Here is a 19,267-nt window from a genome sequence, read left to right as displayed (position 1 = left end):
TCCAATAAATAGTTGTGTCCTACATGGACATGCCATTCTAATGAGAAGTTTACCGCAACTATACCCATTTCAACATGAAAATGTGGTCAAATATAGCAGTAGTAGTAGTAGTAGTAGTGGTTGCAGTATTGTTTAGCTGTAAACACATTTTAAAATGCTAAAAATTGCAAATTTAATAGTAACGTGCATGACACCAATCAAGCCAGTATGCACTGCTTGTAGCACTTGGGATTAAACTGTATGCCGCAGTTATTAGGATGTCCAAATGTGTAACTGGTAAGCAGTATTGCCTGGTTTGTTTGTCCAGTGTTTGGATAAAAGCTATTTTATGGTAAGATGTTTTTTTCAAAGTCACTCTGTGAAATTTCACAGAAACACTGACACATGTAGCACAGAAGTTCTGAAACTTTGAATCTTGTGTGTCCTCCAGGCAATGCAGTACCCTATCCTGACCTGGATGAGGAGATTGACTACCTTCACTCTGTCATCGAAAAGCAGAGTGTGTCTGAGGTCCAACCACTGAAACAACCCAAACCACATGGTGAGAGAAACATTCATATCATTTCCGTCTGTAAGTTTGGGAAGTGTGTGTTTGCCTCGGTTTCAAGAGTTCATTCATGGATTGTTTGACGGGATCCCAAATTATGGTTTGATTTATGGCCTTTATTTGACATCCTTCTCCATGAAATATCAGTGTGCCCTTTCCTCGGAGAACCCTATGTGCTTTCCTCTTTGTGTCTCCTTCTCTGACTTCTTACTGTGAGAGTGACTGTGTTTCTCCTGCTTGCTCTCTCTCTTTCTAGCAGTCACCCATTCCCAGACAGATGGTAAAATCCAGTTAGATGCTCCTAAACCGAAACCGAGAAACCAAGTACGTCCTCCAGCTGAGGCCCTGCACACCACCACTAAAATCCCCCACCACCCAGTCTCTGCCCACCCCAACACTTCAACCCCCCAGCACAGGGTTACTGGAGCTGAGGACAGAGGTGGACCATCATCTGTCCCAATACACAAGAAGGACACTGCTATTGTCAGTGAGTATGGTTTTGTGTTCTTAGCACAATAACAGTAAACAATCAGATGCCCTCAGCCCTATTCTTCAGTTCCACTGGTGCACTGACATGAAATTACTTTATTGTATCCCAAAAAATACAACCTAAAGCAGGTCATCCAAGCTACAGTTTGTTTATTAGAGAACGCTCACTGCCTGTTTTTTCTGTATTCCAACTCAACACGCTTTAGTTTTTGCTCCGACATGTTCATTCCTCTTAAAGTGCATGTCATTTGACCCAGTTTTATCAAACGCGCAGCTTTCTGATGTGTCTGTACATACTTTCACAAGTTTGTATGTGATGTGACTTCATGCTTAATAACAGCTGTTAATGAGCAAATAAACTATGCCATGTTTACACTTTTTTGCCGCCTCATATATGGGTCAGTGAGGCGGTCACCTGACTCCCTCTGTTAATTCTCTGCTCCTTTATATGGTGTTCTCACTCGTCTTTGCCTGGTTTTTCTATCATCCTGCAGTTATGATCTCCGTCTTTGTCGTGGTTGGCACTGTGGCTGTGATCCTCGCAACTGTCTGCTTTGTCAGGTAAGACTGAACAGCGAAAGCCATAGGCGTGGCAGGAGAATGCCAAAGTATTTCATTTTTGACTTTTTGGTAGTTACAGTGGCTTCCATTTTACCTCAAAAGAAGAATATCATACAAGAGAACAGCCTGATTTTTCTGGGTTTTTTTTTTTTGTAAGTAGTCTTCAATGGCATGCATGAAGAACCAAAAAAATAAACAAATTAATTAAAAAAGCAAAAACCTGGACTCTGGTGTACTGTCTGTATAGTTAAACTTTTGATAGTATTTACATTTCAAAGTAAAGACATTTGGTGTGGTGCATTCTAACAGGAAAAATGGAAATAATAAGAAGAAATGCTTCAGCATAAAATCACACTTTGTTCTGAAATACTGCACACCACCACAAATTGCCATTCAGGTGGATATTATGGTTTATATATTAAATTACAGTATTAAATAGCATGAAGGAAGCAATAGCAGGAATTACAAACAGCAACAGAATTTCTTTTAGAACTTGAAGGCAATTTGCATTTTAACATTACAGAAAGTTTTCTTCCCACTGATTCATATTTTTCTGGTCAAGAGCAATTTAGATCTACAGTTTATACTTTATGTGTTGAAATGCCTGTTATGTAGACAGAAATGAATTTTGTAAAACACTAAACAGGAAAGGGGTCATGTTCATGTCTGTGCTTGTGTCACACTTGTTGTGAATTCTATTTTTTTTTATATATAACTTTTGAAACTTCTAGGTTGATATGAAACATGTAGTTTAATAAACAATAAATCATTCCTAATAGGATCAGAAAATATGCACATCCTTTCTAAGCAAATACAATGCTTAATTTGACGGCAACTATTGTCAAAAGCATTTACGTTATTATTATTATTCCTGCATTTTTTCATTATTCTTGAAATTGAGCTCAGAAAATACAAGAGGGAGTTATGTGATTTTCATTAGGAGTGCACATCACATTGCTGAATGCTAGCCAAATGCTCGTAGGCAGGAACCCGTTCCACAGTATCTCAGGAAAGATCAGTCACTGAATATTGCAGCCTCTCAAGCTTGCTAAGAAATCATCTGTTTATTCATGTTCTAGCTGCTTATCCAGGTCAGGGCTGCTGTGGCAATGGGGCAAGTAGTGTTAACAGAAAACAGTGCTCTGCCCTTGAGTGCTGTTCGCTTTTGTTGCAATAAAAAAAAAAGAGTACAGGCAAGATTGTGGATTGTTTTGAGCTCCTGTTTTTTTTTTTTTTTTTTTTTTTTACAAATCTACATATTTTTTGTTAATTTCTAACCTGTGTCTCTTCTTTAGACTACCTTGTGGTTTGGTGGATTATTTAGGAACTTAAATTTTTTTTTTTTTTTTTCATTAGTCTGTTAAATCAGGCCATTTTCTCAGTGCTGATTCCCCTTCATTGTCTGGGCTGAGAAAAGCCTACTTGCATGGCAACATAAAGTTTACAGGCTTATTCGGGGGGAAGGTTCAGTGGCAGGGTCCTCAGTGCTGCTAGAGACTCAGAGTCATGGTGCCCCCTACAGGTTGCAGAATGAATCACGTCTGGCTCAGAAGGTGGACTACCCTGCGTTTGGAGGGGGAAGTAAGTCTCCACCTACAGCCAATGGTACCTCGGTAAGCACTCAGCATTTCACATTTCCCTGTTCCCTTCAGCAGTAACTGTCAAATTTGTGGATGTGCACTATGAATTGAACTTTCTGTTCTCTAACATGTCCATCATGTCTGTTGCTATGTTCATTTGCCTTTCTGTTGTTTCCCTCTCAGGTCGGTGATAAGTCTCTGGCCCAAAGTGCTCAAATGTATCACTATCAACATCAAAAACAACAGATGCTGTCAATGGGAAAGTGAGTTGTTTTCCTCCCTCTCTCTGTTTTTGTCTGTCTGTCTCTCTCTCTGCCTGTCTTTCTCTCTGTATCTCTTTATCTCTTTATCTTTGTTTTCTTCTCAATTCAAAACATCACCTACATCCTGTCGCTGTCTGTTTCGTGCCCCTTCTCCCACACAGACACTGAACTTGTGTGTCTTTTTGTCAGGCCCAAACCAGAACAGAAAGTCCTTGACTCTGAGGTCACGTCAGATGAGGAGGAGGTGGGAGGAGACTTCACCGTGTATGAGTGCCCTGGACTTGCACCGGTGGGTGTGGACACACATTTGCAAACACACATGCAGACACGCACAACATTCATGAATACTGTTTGTGCTGATTTTGCTTTCCTCCTTTACAGACGGGGGAGATGGAGGTGAAGAACCCTTTGTTTGATGACTCCACTTTACCTGTTCAGGGGAACCACAAATGAATGCTGTACATTTAACACAAATACATGAACACACACACACACCATTTCTTCTACCCTAGAAGAAACCACATTATCTTGTACTGCGTGAATAGAATTGGAGGATCCTGGCAGAGGATGAGGTGATGATGAGCCATCTAAACTAAGCCCTTCTGGCTTCGGTCTTACATGGTTGTTTTCTTTTGGGTTGTTTACGATATTAGCCCCCAGGGGAGCATTACACAAAGCAGGATAAGCAAGTTAGCCAGATAACTTTCAAAAGTGCCACTGAATATCTTCTGAAATTTTGCCTATTATTAGAAAGCCTCATTATAAATGACAGGATCTTTGTTTTACAGATTGAAATCACTATCAGCAGGATATAGCATCCTCCTTTCCACAGTTATCTGGCTAAGGCTCTAATCCTCCTTGGTGGAATATCCTCAAGTACTACTTTTAATAGTAAATATGTTGGACCCTTTGTTATTGTATTTCTTTCACCATTTGGGGTCATTTCTGTGTTTTAACATGAAGCTTTCATGTTTTACCATGGTTTTGTCTCGTTTGACCTTCATGTTCTGTGTTGCCCTCGCTTGCCTTTGTTGTTTTCTTGATTTTAGCAGCTACTTCCCAAAGCCTCCTTTTGAATGTGACACAATAGCAGACATACAGTGCGCGTGCACACACACACACACACACACACACACACACACACACACACACACACACACACACACACACACACACCAGTAAGTTGCAAAACAGGTGCCCTGTCCTCTTGTCATGCATAGCTAGTAGCTAAACCAGATTCCCTATAGATACCCGGGAAAAACTCTACCTAAAATCACATATCTGTGATACCTCTTTAAAAAAAAAAAAAAAAAAACTTCCCAACACAAGATTTTGCATTAAAAATGTTACCATTGGTGTTGCAAATTTTACTTGTTCTCATATAAAATGCACATATAGATTTTAAGAATATATTAATATATATGGAAATGAAGTACCTGATGATGTCTGTTGCATGGTTTGACTGTGATGTGTTTGAATCATGACAATGCTTTGATACTTTCACTCTGCCTCCTGTATGTATGCACCCTGTGGTTGGAGGAGGCATGGCAAAGTGATTTGTAACCACTTGGATGAAATTTCAGACATATATCTTGACAGATGGGAAAGTGGTAAATATCACTCTCTTGCATTATCTCTGCTCTCTCAGTACTCTCCCTGTCAGTCCCAAGTTAACCTCGTGCTGCAACATGTACATACAAAGAGTGAGAGTGTTCACCTTTTATAGATATTTGTACATGCAGACCCAAGGACTGGAAATAAACCTTTTTACCACATGTGAAACTGACTCCGACGCTTTCCCTTTTTTATGTGTGTCATGTTAGGAACACAGAAATCATTTGCTTGAATACTGCTTGAGTGTGTAGTGTGACAGGACTCGGTTGTAGTTTGTACATAGTGAGGTCAGCAGTTTTGAACAGTTGTAAAAGTTGCATGATTTGATTAAAGGAATATTCCAATGTTTTTTCCAACTTCCCCTGACTGAGACAAGATATTCAACACCATTTTCACCTTTTATCCATCCAGTGGTTCGGTTCCTATGGGTAGCTTTACGGGTTAGCTTAGCATAAAGACTTGAAGTCTATGGGAGTCATTAGCCTAGCTCCATCAAAGTGAAAAAATAAACTTTGCACCAACTCTGACGCTGTCTTATTTACACAATGTATCAGATTTAGAGTTTCTGTAAGGTTTATTTTGTTTTCCAAATCTATAGAAACAGATTTATCGTAATGATAATGCTCATTGTTGGTACCAGCCGAGGTGTGTCAAGCCAATATTCAAACAAATTCAAAACAGGAAACAGCAGCGGCAAAGGAATAAAGCACACAACAGATGAGATTAACTAAGGCAATAAAACCAGATCCTTGTCAGTTCACTGGGTCATCCCACAGAGATGGACAAAATTAGAGGCCATGTCACAGAACAATGTTCCATGTGAACAGATAATAAATAATATGGTGATGAGCCATCTTGTCTTGTGTAACTGATAAGACTGCTTTAAGCATTCCCTTTCTTAAGATCTCTGTCTCCAGCAACCTTGCACCTATCAACGTATCACTGACCCGTCTGCCTCGCCACCTCAAACCTCTTCTCTCCTTGCTTGCGTGGCATTGATGATCCTGTTTGACCTTGTTTTACCTTCACACGGGACATACGACTACACCCAGAAAGTGTGTGTATGGTGCAGCGTTTGTGGGGGCAGAGAGAATGCTTGTGTTTATCTCTGTGTGGGTTTATGTGTGTGTGTGTTTGTATGTCCGTGTGTGAAGGGAGGGGATGGGTCAGTCTCCTCTCCCCATTGAGCCACATGCCAAGGGCCGTTAAAGGCCATTGTGCCGGTGGAGAGTGGAAGGAAGGCAGCCAATTGGCCAACAGATGAGGGCTCGGGGTGGGTGAAGGTGGGTGTCAAGACAGGGCCGTTAGGAAGAAAATCAAAAAGCCATCAGACTTGTTTGGGGGAAAAGACTGTGCTGTTCAGCAGGGGGGTTGCTACTGAGAATGCAGGGTTACTATACTGCTATAGACTTTATTTTACTTGACAGTAATTTTGCAGCTTCTTTATTCTTCTTTATTTCTTTATTTATTTTTACTGTTTTTACTGTTCTAATATGTCTGTTTTTCCATGATCATAATTACTATTGTTGTTGTTATCTGTATTATCAGCATTATTATAGTTATTAGTATATGTATATCCAGTATTGCTATTCTTTGAATGCATGAGTCTGTTATGATGGCAAGAAGATGATGATGATGATGATGTTCATGATGATAATGAAGATGAAGAATTGGAAGAAGCATTAACTTCATGAGCGAATGAATATATAATTTGATACTGCAGGGCATGTTTTGGTCAAAAAAATTCAAGTTAGAGGCGGTTTTCTCTTCATTTCTTTGACTGGCTGCAACTTGTATTCGACAACACAGCAACACTGTTACCGTGTCAACAGGCCCTCTTTTATGTCACACTTTCCCTCTCGCTGTGCTTAACTGGAGCTGCCCGGCGAGCAAAGGCCAGATCTCTGAGGTGTCTTGAAGAGGCCACTTAAAAGGAGCTAAAGACAAGATCTGAGACATCTGGAGGCTTTTCAGCTAAATCCCAAGTTAGCAGCTCACTCATCCCCTCCTCACTGTACCAGGCTATTCAGGACCGGCCGTCCTCCCCCTCCTCCCTCCCTCCTTTGGACTCCCTCAGAGCCCCGTGCTCTCCTGTCCCTTTCTCTCTGAAGCCCTGCCTAAGGTCTACTATCTGGCTCACTGTCTTTCTTTTGCATGACAATTCTTCTCCCAAGTCCATGGCCCAGGACAATGCCTATGTAGTTGGAGTTTGATGTCTTTTGAGCTATTGACAGACTCCTGTGGTCTCCTCAAGGTCCCCTGGTCTTGTATCTACATGGCTTTGTATCTGGGAGAACAGGGACAGTATGGATCCCCTGGTCATAGCACAGAATGAGCTGGGGTTCTCAACCTGGGGGTCGGGACCCCTCCCAGGGGGTTGTGAGATTATTTTTGCCGCAGATGATTTACGATAGGAAAAAACAATTCCATATATTTATTTGTATTTTGGCATTTTCCCCCAGCCTCTAGATCTCCTCTAATATTGAATCAAACCGAACAACCTAAATAGTGAAAATCATTCTCTGGTTGAATGGTTCATTTCTGTTCATATGCAGCTTGTGACAAAGTTGCAAGTAGGTATGCCTCCGTTTTAAGGGATGGAGTTACTCAGCAGAGTATGCCTCTGCATGCAGACCATAAAATAAAATGTATTATTAGAGTTGGAAGTTGGCAAAAGTATGGAGCAGTCGGACATACAAGATTAAAATACTTCCTATAGGTCAATGTGCTCATAATTTAAAACTCTGATAGGAACCATTCTTCACAATGACTGCTTTTACTCTTCATAGTTAAATACATTGTATGGCCAATATTTCTATAGACTTCTACACTTATGTGAAATTATCCATGTAGAAGTATTTTTACTAATATGGTATTCAGTTTATTAAAGGGTTTGGGCTACTGTTCATAGTTTTTCTAGCAAGGCTCATTTCAAGCTCAATGCCATCTGTGGACAATAAGCAGGGTCAGTCTTTAGGCCTAAAGAATTATAAACTACATTTATAAAAACAGCAGCTTTACATCTGCAGACTTTGTTGTACTTGAACCTGTGTTTTGGAGCATTGGAACATTATATGCCAGACTTTACTCCAAAATATGATACCACTCCTCTACTACAAGACTAGAGCAGGCCAAGAAACCCGTCCCTTCTTACACCCGTATAGGCATCGAGAGTGAAACTTCAGTGGTGTTTGTTTCAAGAGAGGGGGTGGGTGTGGGGAAGAATCAAAGGGTTGAGACTTATTGTTCCAATCTGAAAAGGAGCTAATGGTCGACCATCGCAACTCGGGATCTGAAATCCACGGGGTGCCCCGGGGCCTGCTCGTACAATGGCACCCCCTCTCCCTTCCCGCAGTGCGTCTTCCTGCTGCAATCTGTAGCCAAAGACTCGCACTGGGGGAGCACATCTGTACTGATGCTGCGGCCATCCAGCCCTTTCAATGGCCACCGATCAAGGCTGAGTGGCAGAAGTTCACCTTAATGCTGAGGACTGTTCTCTTCTATTTCTAGTCTCGGTTAGGTTTCTAATGTCAGAGATGGCCCAGTTTCCAGATTCAAAATCGAGTCCTGGTGTTGCAAGCTTTTTTTTTTTTTTAAATTATTATTTTATTTCATTTTATTTTTATTTTTGTCTACAACCTCTGCCGATATAGGCCACTGTACAGACGTGCATCTTATCAAATGATGTAGTCCAGTGCCGACTGAAATTTGTTTAGCCTAAAGAAATGTAAAAAGACAGATCTATGATCTGTCTGACTTGTTTCCAGTGCAGTTCAACCTGTTTAGAGAAATTTCTTGGGATAGGACAGGTGAACCTCTGTTAGAAAAAGGCTTGACTATTATTATTATTATTATTATTATTGATTATTATTATTGTTGTTGTTGTTGTTGTTGTTGTTGTTGTTGTTGTTGTTGTTGTTATGCGTAATATATCACGAAAAATTTTCATCGCAGCTTCACAAAACTACCCTGTTCAATAGGCCTAACTTCTTCTGTTACAAATCTCTCATCAGTGCTTAGTCAGTATTTTTTTTTTTTTTTTTTAATTATTAAAGCTGAAATAAATATTAAATCTGGTGTAAAACATTGCTACATTTGTCTTTTACTTATTTATTTATCGGAGCTATTTCATGTTGTGCTGTCAAATCGTTTAAGTAAAATTAATCAGCATATCCAACAGCTGTTGCGCTCTTTGTGGTTTCCAATCAAATGTGGCTGAATTAAGCATTTTCATTTGTTTGGTCATACTTATTTAAGTTTACATTATCAACAATTTGTTAATTCAAATGTTAGTGACTGAAATGAATTCAGACCATGGTGAAACCTCACTTTTTTAATATCAAAGGCATCTCCTTAAGGCTGAATAATTTAAACAAACTGAGCATAATGATTCATGAGGTGAGCTGGTTATAGTGTTAGGGAACGTATGCACTTACAGAGCAGCTACTCGTTATCTATTTAGCAATGTAAATAGGCCTTCTAAATAGTCCAGGTGGATGGATTACACCTTGAAATGGTGAATAAGATTATAGGCCAGTGAATATTTGCGCGATGATTTCGCATTGCACTTACGCCTAAATTCGACTGATAGTAGAAAACAGTGGTATGAGGCAAATTGGTTTCAGTGGTGTGTGAAGACACGCCTACCATCTGGGGAAGAATCAAGGTCATTCACAAATTCACCATCAGCTGTGCGCAACTGGCCCTGGTAGCCAATGGGTGAAGAGATAGGCCTTTTCCCACCCGCACCCCCCCGGTTAGGAAAACCTGTGGAGCCAAGGCCAGAGAGGACCAGTCGAGCTTCAAGGTGGGGTGGGTGGCGGTGCTAACGCGACTTAATGGACTTTCTACGGTGTAGCTTTGTCGGTGATTAGACTCATCTAGCACCAAAGAGACGGCTGCTTGTAGACCTAACATCTCTGCAACGGATTTGTCCACAGAGCCTTGCTGGACACACTACTGGAGGACTTCTCTTTTAGGTTTGTTAATTGGGTTAAGCTGGAACGAATGAGTAGGCTTACAACCAATCGCCGCTGATTATAGTTCTGTCCACGGGCCTATTTTAGTCATCTTATAGGCCACTGCATCACTTGGAAAATGTCAGAGCGATCTCAGAGCCCGGGTTCAGAATGCAACAGCCGACCGTATGACTTCAGCCGGGCCAACTCTTATTCCCACGGCCTGGTTCAGGACGGTTTGGGCTCTGTTGGGTCGCTCCAACTTCCCCACGGCGCCCTGCAAGACCCGAGTCTCCTCTTCAACAAAAGCACCTACAATGGGATCACAGCACCACCGACTCAGAGCTTTTTCCCGTTCCCCCCGGTCACTGGGGACTACAGGGGATCTGACCTGCAGGCTGGAGAGTTTGGTCAGCCCAAACATTGGTATCCATTCGCGGCGCCAGAGTACACGGGCCAGGTGCCCGGGGTGATAGCCGCTACTCAGCCTACAAACCTGAGTCCTCCTATAGCCGAAACCAGGGAACAGATTAAAATGCCCGAGATAAAGACGGAGAAGGACACCGGTGATGAATACTCTACGGAGATAAAGATTCAGCAGTACCCAACGCCTCCGACCTCCGCCGCCATGGCGCATGGAGTCTACTACTCGGCCCATTGGAACCCATCCTTGTGGTCCGGCCTCACCCACATCACACCGCCCGGCAGTAATAATCAAATTCCCTCAACTTCATCGGCATCATCACCATCTCTGTCCCCATCACCACCAAGCAACGGGCTTCCAGGAAATGCATTTTTCAGCGGCACCTCGACCCAGCCTGTCACCGCGCCGCAGACGCAGAACCCGGCCTCCACAAGGAGCAGCGGGTCCTCCACCGGTGGATGCAGCGACTCTGAGGAGGAGGTAATATTGGACTCTCACTGGGTCATGGCTTCAGTTTGAGCTCAGTGCATTTAGATCACGCACATTTCACATTACCAGATAACATTTAAATATGTCAAAAGTCCCATTTAGGCCTATTGAGATTTTGATCCCTCACTTTCCACCTCCTGCAGGAGAACCTTACTACTGAGGAATTGGAACAATTTGCCAAGGAGCTCAAACACAAACGCATAACCTTGGGTTTCACTCAAGCTGACGTTGGCCTTGCCTTGGGAAACCTATATGGTAAGTTTGGACCCAACGTGAAGTTTTACGCATGTCGTGAACAAACGTTTAATTTGAACATTTGGGGACTGGAGTTTGTACTCATACTCATTTTGTTAAAGGATTAACTCTCAGATCTTGTCATATCTACACCCCCTGAAAATGGAGTTGTTTACCGGGATACATTGGTGTGATACAGGAAGTTTATATCAAGCTTGTATTTGTGACATTTTGTGTGTATGTGTGCAGGTAAGATGTTCAGCCAGACAACTATTTGCCGATTTGAGGCTCTCCAGCTGAGCTTTAAGAACATGTGCAAGCTGAAGCCCCTTCTTCAGAGATGGCTCAACGAGGCTGAAACTTCAGAAAATCCCCAGGATGTAAGTCTGCCACTCACCTATTCCTTGCCGCTTTTTAATCAACAGACTGACTATGATCATATTAAGGGACTGGGCTGGCTTTTCAGGTTGCTACTCCCTGTTGTGCAAACCCTAACCAACTTGCTCACTGTTATGTAAAGCTTAAAATGTTGCCATCTGCTGGCTGTATAGCAGGGGTCTCGCACCATGAGCTATGGGGGGTGCATGGTGTGGCACGTGGTTTTACACTCCTGCTGATGACACCACGTACATGTACATGACACCAATCAAGGGCAATTACCATGGGCAAGACATTTAGGCCCCAAATTAGTTCAGTGCATAGTCAGTCTAGATAGTAAGTACTAACCATATCAGATATATGCAGATAAGTGGCAAATATACACTGCAGCATGATTATTCGGCACAGCATCAACCCACACTAATATGTTTCTGGTTTTGCAGATGTACAAAATCGAGCGAGTTTTTGTAGACACCAGAAAGCGGAAGAGAAGGACCAGCCTGGAGGGGACGGTGCGCTCTGCTCTGGAGTCCTACTTTGTCAAGTGTCCCAAACCTACCACCCAGGAGATAACACACATCTCTGATGACCTAGGCCTAGAGAGAGATGTAAGATCAATATGTAGAAATTCTGTCAGTGACGGTGTTTGCCATTTGCATCAGAAGACATAACTTGCATGAAATCAGTGTCAAGTTGGTCATATGTTTGTTCTCTGATATTGTTCGGCAGGTGGTACGTGTGTGGTTTTGTAACCGCAGACAGAAGGGCAAACGACTGGCCTTGCCGCTGGATGAGGAGTGTGAAGGCCAGTACTATGAGCAGAGTCCTCCCACACTCAACATGGCCCCCTCCCCAATTCCCAGCCAGGGCTACCCTGGAGCCCCTCCTACACTCTATATGCCCCCCCTTCACCGGCCAGACGTCTTCAAGCAGGCCCTGCACCCTGGACTGGTGAGTCATCTGACTGGATAAACATGTTTTGGTCGTCCTGGCGAGCCCCACAGACTCCCTCTCCACCTAACTGAGCTATCTATTCAACGCCCACCCATGCTGGAGACTCTCTACATCTAGTCACGCTACAGGCTGCTCATCTCTGGCTCAAGGGCGGCGGCCTCCACAGCGAGGAGGCTCATCTGGTGACTGCCATAGATGGATCAAGCTGAATGTGGTTTCCTGTTCCTGTTTTGATAGCGGAACTTCTTGAAAGGCTGCCATACACCACTTCCTTTTGCCTAATTATGATTTAGAGTCCCATCACCTCTGATTTCTCACTTATGTCAGAGTGAAGTTATTGGGTGTGGTGTTGCCGTGGGACAATCATTGAACAATCTCACCAGGGTAAACCGTTTTCAAAACTCAACTCAAAATGTCAATAAGCATTGAGCTTGAGTGTTTCATGTTAACAGCCTGTCTTTCTGTTATTCTTGAATTCTTAGATGGTACACTGTAAATGTTAGTTATACCACAGACTCATGATTAATGTTGGTGTAAAAAAAAAAAAAAAAAGACCTGGTTAGATGGTTGCCAATCCTGGAACTCCAAAGGTCCAATCATGGAATGGAGATGTTTTTAAAAATCTGTGCAGGGTCATGGAGATAAGGTACTCCTGCCAGCACCTCAGAATTACTAAAAATCCTTATTAGCTTTTCTGTGGTGCAGATGTGGGGAGCTCAGGCCAATGAAATTTTAACTTAGTATTTAAAAGGCATATCATGCCAAAGCTCAGAATTCAGATGTTGAGGTCTTAGGCAATTGAATCAATATGTGGATGGAAATTACAAAATTATTTGCCACAAACTGGAAAAGCAAGGCTATAATCCACTGATCAGTGATGAAACCTGGAGTTCATCTGACAAAGTCAACATTTTTTTAAAAACTTTTTTTTTTTTTTTTTTTTTTAAATGAATGACCTTTCTAATTCCTTAATGTACAAGGATCAATAAAATGATCCCATACCACTGTGAAATCACTTTGGAGCCCCAGGATTTATCTCATAAGCCTTGTCTTTATCTTAGGGAGAGACCAGCTTGACTGAGATTATCGTCACAGAATGTGTAAATTTTCCATTTCAGGTGCTTTTTTATATTAAATAATGCTTTTGCACAAAGTGGTTTAATGTTTTTATAATGTTGGGTATTGAGTTTTTTGTGTCCCTCTTGCCCATGCAGATCTCACCTATGTAAATGCAAACCTTTTCAGCTACGGTGGGGTGGTAAGATTCAAGCTAATGTTTTGAGGGATTATATGGCAAAAACGTGGATGAGATTTATCAAGCAACAGCAGCTCATTGTTAATACTAATAATACTACCAGGGAGTAATGTTATGAGTTTGTCATGAGTTTGTGCATTCTCGTCTGTCACAATCTTTGCTTGTCTTGTAACAGCTGGAGTCATTTCAATTTTGGTTGTGACACATTTCATGTAACTTTACCCCTCAATCAATTCTTTGTAAATGGATTATATTTTAATTTATTGAAACATTCGCTACCCTGAAATGTTTTCACTCAAGCACCCAAAACCTAACCTGTGTCTCTGTACCTAGTAATTTAATGAAATGACTTCATATTTTGGCTTTCTTGACTTTTTTCCATATTAATGCTGAAGAGTCGTCATTTTTAATTCTGTGTTCCCTGTGACATTTTTGCACATCTCACAAAATAAATGTGTAAATGCTGTTTTATTTTTCAAAAGTTGTTCGATGATATTCCACTGGGCAAGCATGTCTTACAGTTACAACTAAAAATGAACCAGCATTAATAAATTAAGGAACCAAACATGTACATAGCTGGTGGTGTGAGGACGTGGCCTCACTTCATGGGCTTCCTTTGAACATTTTTTTTAAACAAAATATTAAAAGTGTGTCTGAGAAACTTACTCCATTGTATACAAAAGTCACTCAGGCATACTGTTAATGGCTGTATTTTAATTAGATTTAATTTAATCAACTGTCCTCGCCATTTACAATTAAACATATATACCGTACACAGGTCGCACAGCTGTGTGACCTCTGTTTACATGTGGTTCCAAAATGAGGTCAAAAATAAGATCACCATCAAAAAAAGGACATAAATTGATATTGCAGTCAACTTAATATTTTCTTATGTTTCAGTTTTTGTGCACAATTTTTCCAGTGTCTAAATTTCAGCTGTTTTAACGTTTTCCAAGATGGATAGCAAAACCCTTCATGCATACCAAACATGGGAGGTTATGGATAATCTCGCAACACAACAACACATGCTAGGGTTCAGTTAATTCAAACTATAACATGCACATTGCTGAATATTTCAGTATTTAAAGCATGTTGATGTGTATACATATCCAGCTTCTTATCTTTACTTCTATCTTTAGTTTTCTCATCATGTCTTGGCACAATGTTTGCTACATATCAGGGATACAGTTTTATTCAGGGTTTTGCATGGAATACTCATTTCTTTCCCCTTGTATTTCTACCCTTTTTTACTTTATTATCTTGATTTGATTTTTATTTGCACAATGATAACATGTAGGGAGTGATAAAGCTGTGTTAAAAATACTGACCCAAAAGAGAAGCTTGCTACAGGAAATGAAGTCAGAGGAGAGTGTAGTGAGTAGGAGTGCATGTGCGTGTCAAAAAATGCTAGGGTGCTGACAATACCAAAGATATGCACTGGCAGCGTGTATCATGTACCACATCTCTGTGTGTGTATGTCGTGTGGTTAACTCTTGAAAGTATTAACCCAGGCTTCCAGGTCAGAGTAAACCTTATGATGAGGTAAACTGTTGTACTTTGTGCAGATCTTACAAAGCCTCTCCCTCCAGTCTGTGTACAATTTCACCTTCCAGTGCTGTTTCCAACTGAAATAGCTTGCGTAGCGTTCCTTGTCCTCTGCCAGTTGTTTGAGATAGTTGCCCAACCCCTCTACAGATGCAAACTCATCAACGTGGATGAAAGAGTTGGGCGGAGCCACAGCCTTGTAATCATTCAGCGGTGCCCCCAGAACAACAGGCACTGCCCCTGCTTGGTAGGCGTTCCTCCACAGCTTTTCTGTCATATAATCTTTGGAGAGTGAGTTCTCAAAGGCCAGGTAGAAGTAGCAGCGAGAGATAGTAGGCAAGAGGGATTTCAAGGAGAGGGGTTTCTTATTCCAGCGACCATAGACCTGTACAGGAACCACTGCGTTCAGGTCTTTGTACACCTGGCTTCTTCTGTGGTGGGTCTTATAGTTGCTAACCACCCAGCAGACCAGATTGCTCTTATTCAGGTGAACACCATCCACTGTACCTTCCCTATTATCAGAGATCTTTGGCAGCAGCTCCCCATAGGGTATAGTGATATCAGCATCCCTCCTGTAGGTCATGGTAAGGTTGAAGACATTAGTGTAGGGCCGCAGGTTACCGTTGTGGGCTGGGGACTCCAAGGACATCCAGGCCCACATCTGACCTGGTGGCCTTGAAAGGTGAAGGGGCAGCTTCTGGCGACCTTGTATAAGTTCCCTATTGTGAAATACCACCACATTTGATGTGTTATATAAGGAGCGCTCTTCCACCAGCCTACAGTGGGGGATGTGGTAGAGGTTCCAGCACACATCACCCCTCAGGCTGTGAGAAGAGCCAAAGGGCCAGTGCCACACTAAGACAGTCACATTTTTGTTAATGTTTTGCTTGATAAAGTCACTGTTACTGAGGGCTGAGGGGTCTAGAATCTGGAATCCTGTCAGCCATGCACCAAAGAAGAAGAGAGGTAAAACGGGGAGGAAGCAACGGAGCAGAGGCCTCCTCATGTGATTCAGTCAGGCCTTCAGGTCACTCTATCACATTCCTGTCAGAAGAGGAAAGAGGAAATTGTGGAAGTATAAGAGATATTTGTATTTTTAACTTTGTCCAGAACAGACTGGAAGAAAGTGTTATGAAATAATGGAACATCTAAGATGTCACAACTGTAATCTGTACATCTAATAACCACCAACCAGTCAGTTCTACTTCTCACATTTCTCTTTACTGATTTTTTATAATCTTGGATAACTACCAATAACTACATGTTTTGTTCAGCAGGGCATGATTTTCAAATCAACATCTATTGCGCAAAATGTAAAAAGCATGCAAACTTGAGAAACCATTACAAAGTAATGTAGCGACCCTTATCAAGGAATGTCATTGGTCCAAAATTGATGATTTTTATACAAAACTACTCAATACCAAAAATTGACTTTTTGTGTGCAGGAATACACATAACTACATATAATTTCTTTGTGTCTTGTTTTAGCTTGTAAAATTCTGACTACCACAAATTTGGGAAAAGACTAGTTACAATTTACACTGCAGAATCGCAATCATACAGTAACTGACATTTTAATGAATGAAGAGTTTCATGAATCTCAAGCAGCTTCAATTTATATTAACATTGTGAGCTACAGTATAGTACCACTCAACAACAGCCCTGTGACAGCATGACAGGATTAGACAAAAGATCAAGTGAAGACAAGGATAATGATCACCACTGGATAGCAGAGACTGGTCATTTAGCATCATACAAAATTAAGTTAAATTAATGATAAATCATGAGTAGGCTATAGTGTCTAAGTACCCAGATCTTGAATATCTACACAGTTCAACTACAAACATTTAAAACATGCTAATCATATTTAAAATTTATATTGCCATTTTAGATGAAGCCAGATGAATTTCTTGTGAGTGTCCTGAGCATGAGGGGAAGTGTGCTTTCACAACCCTTGCTAAGTGCACGGTCATTTCCAGTCAGTGCTCGAGGCAGGAACAGTATTTGTGACAACACGTTGAACTATGTGTGAGGTGCTGCAAAACATGATGAAGCTGACTAGTGAGCTTACTTTATCTGCAGAAATGCATCAGCCACTTTGCTAATTGTCTACTCTTTGTCATGGTTGAAGTGTCAATATAGTCAGCATTTTGTTCAGTGATGGGCAATTTCTTCTCAGTTTATGCAAGATCAAGTTTTTCATGTCATCTCATCTCACCAAGATGAGATGAGGCCCACAAACTGTAGCCACTGCTAACAACACAATGTGAGGAAGGCACTACCTTGTATTTATCTTTTTATCTTTTTTTTTTTTTTTTTTTTAAAGTCATGTCTTCAGTGATTTTAAGTGGGATCTCTTAGATCAAATAAAAGTTTGTTGTACCAGCCAAACAAAAAAATAAATAAAATAATAATAGTAATTATAGAATCCTACCAGGCCCATCATCCCCAGGACAGTGGTGAGTGTAAGGTACTCACCTTTAGACATTCCCACTGACTCCCAGTGAGAGGAGGACAGACCGCCTGGCCCTCAAACTGACGGATTACACCTCTTGAGAGACACTGAGCAAAGAATAGGGACAAGATTGGATATGAAAAATGTCACTCTCACCGCAGCAAAAGCCAAAGCCAGAAAACATAGATCATAAGCAGCAACAGGTCCTTTTTAACTGCATTATTTGTTATTCATAGGCTTATTCATAACACTAAGGAGAAGGATATGCTACTAGCAAAATATACATGAATATTGAGTTATGGGATGACTTTCATTGATATAGGAGACAACACATAGAAGAAACACAAGCAAGCTACGGTGATAGATTGTTGATTGGGAGTTGATTAGTTAGATATAGATATACTCATTCATTGCATAGTCCTTTGAGCCATGCTTCTGTTGAAGAACTAAATGTACATGCACTTTAACTCGAATCTGAAGAACAAAAAGGAAATATTGTGCAAGAGATCACAGATTGAGAACTCATCTTTAAGACAAGTGAGTATATAAAATCTATAAGTGCACACAAACAGGATAAAACAATAAAATAAAGCAAAAAATGGCTAAAATCAAGATTTTTTTTTTTTTTTTTTTTTGCTCAGTGTTTATTCATTTTTCGGTTTTTGAAACTTGACACCGGCAGCGTCAGTTTCAAAAAGACTGAAATTGACATGGGCACCCTGAGCAGGATGTGGCAATGAAATTTTAAATCATATAAGCAGGTTAGAGCTGACACTGTTATTTCAGTTTCTGTTGCAGATTACTACATGCTGTGATTATCACAGATTACTAGTATCCCCCCCCCCACCCCCCCCACACACACATATATTACTTTGCAGAACAACACAAAACTCATACACCCCAAGTTTCAACTCACTAACCTGATCAAAAGATGAGCAGCTGTCTGAGCTCCCTCCTCAGTCATCATCTTTTTTTTTTTTTTACTTTAAAACATATGAAAATAAGCAGAGGTGGAGAGGTGATGGTAAGAGTGCAGCTCAGCTTTGACTGTCTCAAACCATGTGGCAGTCCCGCACAAGGAAGCTGGGGCGTGACTCCCTGAGAGAAAGCAGTTATGACAGAGAATACTGAGTGTGTTATAAGCTCAGCGCTGCATATTGTGCTCCCACTCTTTCTCTCCCTGCATAGCTTCGTTCTCTCCTGGTCTCAAAGAAATGAATGCTGTTTGGTCACCTCAGCAAGTAGTGTAAGCATTATGAAGTGGTCTCTATGTGGTTGCATATGGTGTAAAAAGGAGAAGTGTTGAGGCTAAGCTTTATTACACAAGGCTGATCATGCAACCATAAATTATGCAGGAAAAGGACTGGTAGTACCAATGTTTAGTCTTTCCTTTTGTTAGACTTCAGCTTTTGTCAGTGTGATGTGTTTACAAGATAGCCAGCTTACATTTATGATGGTGGTTTGCAGTGGCGGTTTATTTTTATTCTTTCCCATTAATTCTGAGGTACTGGGTGTGCAGGG

At 41.2% G+C, this 19,267-nt stretch overlaps 3 protein-coding genes across 6 annotated transcripts in view; 2 read left to right on the top strand and 1 right to left on the bottom strand.

Moving 5' to 3' along the window:
- Positions 1 to 5,222, top strand: part of npdc1a (neural proliferation, differentiation and control, 1a) — a 34,790-nt gene extending 29,568 nt beyond the window's left edge. Inside the window, exons 3-10 of one of the 4 annotated variants that reach the window (XM_030065159.1) lie at positions 431 to 541; positions 804 to 1,034; positions 1,531 to 1,597; positions 3,120 to 3,210; positions 3,361 to 3,440; positions 3,630 to 3,729; positions 3,822 to 3,913; positions 4,577 to 5,222. In XM_030065159.1, the coding sequence (XP_029921019.1) occupies positions 431 to 541; positions 804 to 1,034; positions 1,531 to 1,597; positions 3,120 to 3,210; positions 3,361 to 3,440; positions 3,630 to 3,729; positions 3,822 to 3,893 (752 nt within the window). In that variant the 3' untranslated portion in view covers positions 3,894 to 3,913; positions 4,577 to 5,222. Of the gene's footprint in view, positions 1 to 430; positions 542 to 803; positions 1,035 to 1,530; positions 1,598 to 3,119; positions 3,211 to 3,360; positions 3,441 to 3,629; positions 3,730 to 3,821 lie in introns of all 4 variants that reach the window. The other 3 variants (XM_030065157.1, XM_030065160.1, XM_030065156.1) reach the window with 3 other exon arrangements.
- A 4,586-nt stretch (positions 5,223 to 9,808) lies between these two features.
- On the top strand, positions 9,809 to 14,212 carry pou5f3 (POU domain, class 5, transcription factor 3). The gene is made up of 5 exons (XM_030066020.1): positions 9,809 to 10,916; positions 11,069 to 11,180; positions 11,409 to 11,539; positions 11,981 to 12,145; positions 12,267 to 14,212. Exons 1-5 carry the CDS (start codon positions 10,152 to 10,154, stop codon positions 12,507 to 12,509), a joined length of 1,416 nt encoding a protein of 471 aa, XP_029921880.1. The 5' UTR covers positions 9,809 to 10,151; the 3' UTR covers positions 12,510 to 14,212.
- Positions 14,213 to 14,535: 323 nt separating this feature from the next.
- Positions 14,536 to 16,297, bottom strand: LOC115368615 (alpha-(1,3)-fucosyltransferase 7-like). Its single transcript, XM_030064812.1, has one exon. The coding sequence runs from the start codon at positions 16,295 to 16,297 to the stop codon at positions 15,233 to 15,235; it is 1,065 nt and encodes a 354-aa protein (XP_029920672.1). The 3' UTR covers positions 14,536 to 15,232.
- Between the last annotated feature and the right edge of the window lie 2,970 nt (positions 16,298 to 19,267).

Source organism: Myripristis murdjan, chromosome 12 (assembly GCF_902150065.1).
Source record: "Myripristis murdjan chromosome 12, fMyrMur1.1, whole genome shotgun sequence".
Classification (NCBI taxonomy): domain Eukaryota; kingdom Metazoa; phylum Chordata; class Actinopteri; order Holocentriformes; family Holocentridae; genus Myripristis; species Myripristis murdjan.
This window is presented reverse-complemented; position numbering and strand designations above follow the sequence as displayed.